At 63.7% G+C, this 4,689-nt stretch overlaps 2 protein-coding genes across 2 annotated transcripts; one reads left to right on the forward strand and one right to left on the reverse strand.

The window, feature by feature from the left end:
* Nucleotides 1–48: 48 nt before the first annotated feature.
* Nucleotides 49–2,544, forward strand: MNEG_7754 (hypothetical protein; the record flags this gene model as incomplete). Its single annotated transcript, XM_014043774.1, has 7 exons — nt 49–185; nt 527–666; nt 853–953; nt 1,333–1,368; nt 1,723–1,802; nt 2,080–2,122; nt 2,395–2,544. The coding sequence occupies 7 exons, from the start codon at nt 49–51 to the stop codon at nt 2,542–2,544; spliced, it is 687 nt and encodes a 228-aa protein (XP_013899228.1).
* A 1,107-nt stretch (nt 2,545–3,651) lies between these two features.
* On the reverse strand, nt 3,652–4,660 carry MNEG_7755 (seryl-tRNA synthetase; the record flags this gene model as incomplete). Its single annotated transcript, XM_014043775.1, has 3 exons — nt 3,652–3,971; nt 4,269–4,407; nt 4,643–4,660. 3 exons carry the CDS (start codon nt 4,658–4,660, stop codon nt 3,652–3,654), a joined length of 477 nt encoding a protein of 158 aa, XP_013899229.1.
* Nucleotides 4,661–4,689: the final 29 nt, after the last annotated feature.

Genomic DNA, 4,689 nt, shown 5'->3' on the forward strand with positions numbered 1-4,689 from the left:
CCCACGCACTGCATCCCCTCAATCTGGGGCCACCCATGCCTCCAGATGATGGTCGCCGTCGCCAACCAGGCGGCCAACGCCGCAGAAGCCGGCATCGCGGGCTTCGCTCGCCACAAGGTCGACGCCGCCCGCCAGCGCGGCCTGGCCGCCACCCAGGTCCACGTAGAGCCATACATGCTGCAGCGGTGAGCCATGCAGGTCCTCTGCAAGGCGACAAAGGCATCAGGCAGCCCCAAACCCTATGCCGCAAGAATCTGCCGGTTGAGGGCAATCGCCCGCCCCCCAAGTTCCCGCCTTGCGTTGTGAAGCGAGCTCGCGCCTGCACTGTAAGGCACCCTGACGCAGACCTGGTTGGTGCTCGCAAGCCACGGCCTCGGCCAGTCTGCGCCGAGGCTGCCAAGTGGCAGGGGCCCTGCATCTCTCGCACATCACAGCCTGCGTGCCGGCCGCTGTGCCGCCCTCCCTCCTGCCTCGCGTCCACCCAAGCGGAGGTCGACCCTGGTCGACCTGGCTGCCCTCTCAACAGGCTGCAGCTGGTGACCTGGGTGTCGCAGCACCCGTCCGCCGCCGCCGCGTTCATCGCCGCCGGCGCGGGCGACGCCTACAGCCTGCTGTTCCGCCTCGCCTTCAGGGCGGCGTCGCAGATCGTCGACCCTTGGGTCAAGGGTGAGCGAGTCTGCACCCGTCTGCTGCGCCTGTTTTGCTCGTCTATACCACTGCCGATGCGTCTTTGCGTCCACCGAATCCCTCGACTGCTGTTTGCTGTGCTTGTGGCTGGCAACTCGTGTTTTGCAGTTCAAACTTCAGACTTTGCACAGCCCGCTGCACTTGGCACACTGCGCATCCCCGTAGCCCTGAGGGAGCAGGCGGACCGCGGCGCGAGCCGGGGCTCAAAGCCGGCCGTGCTGGTGCGCGCCCTCACGCTGCAGGCCAGCGAAATCGCGTCCCTGGAGGTGGGCGCACGCGCATGCGTGTTGCGCGCGTCTGGGAGGGTGCGGCCGCTCGTCGCAGCCCCCTTGCGGCATGCCCGGCTTCGCGGATCTGCGCACCCTTCGTGCCCTGCGATTTGTGCACATGCTTGCTGCGATGCCACCGGCTGTGCGCCAATGCTACGGCCACTGCTTCAAACCTGCCGGCAGTCTTTGAGGATTCTGCCGTGCCCCTGTGCCTTCCAGGCGATTGTCACTTTGCTCAGCACATCAACCCGCAAAACCACTGAATCAAAACAGCAAGTTGCAAGCCTGATCTACACCGTCTTGGTGCCGGCTGCCGCTGCCGTGACACTTGCTTGGGCGCTCCGCCCCCCGCCTGCCTTGCGTCCTCGAGCCGCAGATCATCTGCGCCGCCCTGGTCCTGGCCTATGCACAGGTTTGGTGGGGTCCCGGGCGAGTCCTGCTGCCTTGTGTGCACATACATTGGGGTCACTGGCAAGGCTGCAAATGTGGGTGCAGGCGCACAGCCCACGTTGGGGTCCAACAGGTGCCCCACCTTCCACCGGGTTGGTGGAAGAGTGGTGTGTCGCCATACTGTGTGACGCGGCATGCCTACAGAATCAGAGGCTGGCTGCTCCCAGCCGCCGTGTCAGCGCAGTGGTTTGTTGGACGCAACCCACGTGGACACACGTGTCAGCGCGTGTGCGCGTGCGCACGCATGTCCGTGTGCACACGCGCACAATCACACACACACACACACACACACACACACACACACACACACACACAGGTGTATGACGCATTTGAAGCGGCCGCGCGTGTCATCTTCGACAGCGCTACATCAGCTGGCCAGAGCTACCTGGCAGAGAGGTGCGCGATTGGTGTTGATGCGCGTGAGGTGCGGGCGAGGGACCAGCTGGTGTTTCTAAGAGCAAGGGGCGGCCAAGGCTCAGGATCACGGGTCTCGTGTTGCTTGTGCTACAGCACCAGCTGCCCTGCCTGGGCGTACGCATGTATGTCACACTCGCTACGAGTCTCCCGATTCACATTTGTCAAGCTCCTGGACCTAATTAGGTGACTTATAAGTAATAGGTTATTTACCTCCCGGCGGCCCGCGTACCCCCTGCGCCCACCTCACGCCCCGCAGCTACGGAGGGGAGCTGGCGGCAGTGACGGGCGAGGGCGTGCAGGTGACCAAGCGCTGAGTCTGCTTGGATGAGCTCGTCACTCCTGCTCAACAGACGCTAAGTTGGTGCAGTACCGCTTGTGGGAGGCAGTACGGCACCAAGAGGGACTGGTGCAGTGCTGCCTTTCAGTCCACAAGTCTGGAAGGCGGAATCGCGCCAGTACCCCTTTTCATTTGCACGACACTGCAACGTTAACAACCCTCAGCTGCGCCATATTCTCAACTGAAAACGGTGCTGCTGCCCGTCCCCTGCTGAAAATCACCCTGCCCTCGCAGATCGCGGGCCACCTGTTTGCGCTGACGGCCAGCTGGGCGCGCCTGCTGGGCCGCGCCTTCATCAGCCGCCCCACGCAGCGGCGGGCGCGCGAGCTGCTGCTGCGGGAGGTTCCCGGGGTTCAGATCGAGCCGGATCACGACGAAGAGTGATCTGGGGTGGATGAGGATACTTGCAGAGGCTCTATCTGGGCCCGGGGATTGGCGGGGCAGCGTTCCGCCAGCAGATTGGGAGGAGAGGGAGAGGCGAGGGTTGCCGCAGCATACTTGCGGCGCTGCTTGCTTCCAGCTGAGGTTCACGTATGCATCCAGTCCTTTTGCTGGACAAAGGGCAAGTTACCTACTGACAATGGCTGGTGACCACCCTGGCCGCGAGGACGTGCGCACAGACTGGCCTGCGCGCTGTGAGGGGCTTTCACACTCGGACCCGATTGCATGGTGGCCATTACCATCCAAGCAACGGCAGCACTGCAAGGGTTGCAGCACCTCACGTGCTTGCGTGCTCAATGTTGTGGGAGTTGTGTTGCCTCGGCCGTGTCGCAGCTGCCGCGGTTGATTTTCCGCTGGAGCTGCTTCGCTCGGTTGCAGTGTGAACAGATTTGCTGCATTCTTGCAATCATGGCGGCTGCACCAGTCGATGAACGCATGCTTTTGCAATTGCGCCGCCGCCGCAACGGGCTCATTGGCATCGATTTCGTTACGCAGGGCGTGCCCCGTGAAAACGCGTCTTGCGATACCCGTTGACTGGTGAGCTCACGCGGCCGTTGGAACAGGCTGCAGGCCGCGCAGCAAGGCGCAGCGCTCGCATCCATGCGCGTTGACGGTCCCAGCAGTCAATCGTGGTCTGATTTGCATTGGCACAGCAATCAAAGCACTCAACCTGCAATCAATGGAGTAGGGTCCCGCTCCGTCAGCACGATCCGTGCCTGATTGTGCAATTGCCGACCAGCTTCCTCGAAGATCTGAGACATCTGATCTCAGAAGCGAGGGGAGCATGACCGTGGGCGCGCTGACGAGGGGCAAGCCACGCCAGGAAAGGGCGGCAGACGTATGCCTGATGGGCAGGGATGTTACAGCAAATGCAGCGAGGAGGGGTCGACCCTGCCAGCAGTCAGCACATACACGAATTTCAGTACACAAGACGTGCCGCTGCAAAGCCTGCCGCATCGTCAGAAGAAAGGGCACCGCCAGGCAGGCAGATCAAAGGGGGCGCCCTCGCTCAAACAGCCGCCGCCGCCCCCGCCCTATCAGGCGGCTCCCTCAGTTGACGCTCATCGACGCCGCGTCGCTGCCGCTGCGGCTGGAAACGCCGACCGACGCCGGCTGCTTGAGGGGCACCAGCTTGCCGTTTGCGTCGATGGTCTTCCGGAAGGGGATGAACTCGATGCCCATCATGAACGGCTGCAGCACGGGCGGCACGCGCACGCCGTCCGGGGTCTGGTAGTTCTCCAAGATGCAGCAGAGGGTGCGCTCTGTGGCGGTGAGCGTCGAGTTGAGCATGTGCACGTGCGCCTTCTTCTCCTCGCCGCCGGGGCCCTTGGGCGTGCGCATGCGGATGTCGAGCCGCCGCGACTGGAAGTCTGAGGGGCGGGTGAAGGGTACGGAGGAGGGAGGGCGGCAGGTGGCTGTCGGACGTGTGTTTGAGGTGCCGGGGTTGGAGGTTGTTGCTTGCAAGGCTGGCAGCGCCAAACCTGGGGCTCGGGATGGAGCGAGGACGCCACACGCGCCTCGCCTCCGCCGCCCCGCCTCAAGCCGCGCAACAACCCCACGGCACGCGACGCTGTGCGCAGCATCAAACACCTGACAAACCCCAAGCGCACCGCTCCGCAAGCTCTCCCACGCCCCCTCCTCCCCTGAATGACCCGCCACCCACCCACCCGTGCAGTTGGAGCATGACACCAGCTCCCTCCACGTTTTGCTGGAGGGGAACCACGCCTCCAGGTCGTACTTCTTGGCCGCCGCGTTGTTGAGCTCCCCACTGACAATGTTGACCACGTGGTACGGCAGACCCAGAGCCTGTTTTGGGGGGGGGGGGAGGAGGTGGGGGTGGTGTGTGTGTGTGTGTGTGTGTGTGTTGAGGTGGAGGTTTGGGGGGGAGGGGGTTACGTTTGTGCGGAGGAGAGGTGGTGTGCGAGTAGGGTGTCGACGCGGCAATGGGTGAGTGGGATGTAGAGGGGGAGGCCAAGGGCGGCAGGCTGTCTGATAGATTACCCAGACCCCGTGTCATTGCCTCCCCCATCCACCCCGCAACTGGGCCCCCATCCCCCATCGCCGCCCGAACTCCACCCCCCTGCATTC

The sequence above is a fragment of the Monoraphidium neglectum genome (genome assembly GCF_000611645.1).
Source record: "Monoraphidium neglectum strain SAG 48.87 unplaced genomic scaffold scaffold01404, whole genome shotgun sequence".
NCBI lineage: Eukaryota > Viridiplantae > Chlorophyta > Chlorophyceae > Sphaeropleales > Selenastraceae > Monoraphidium > Monoraphidium neglectum.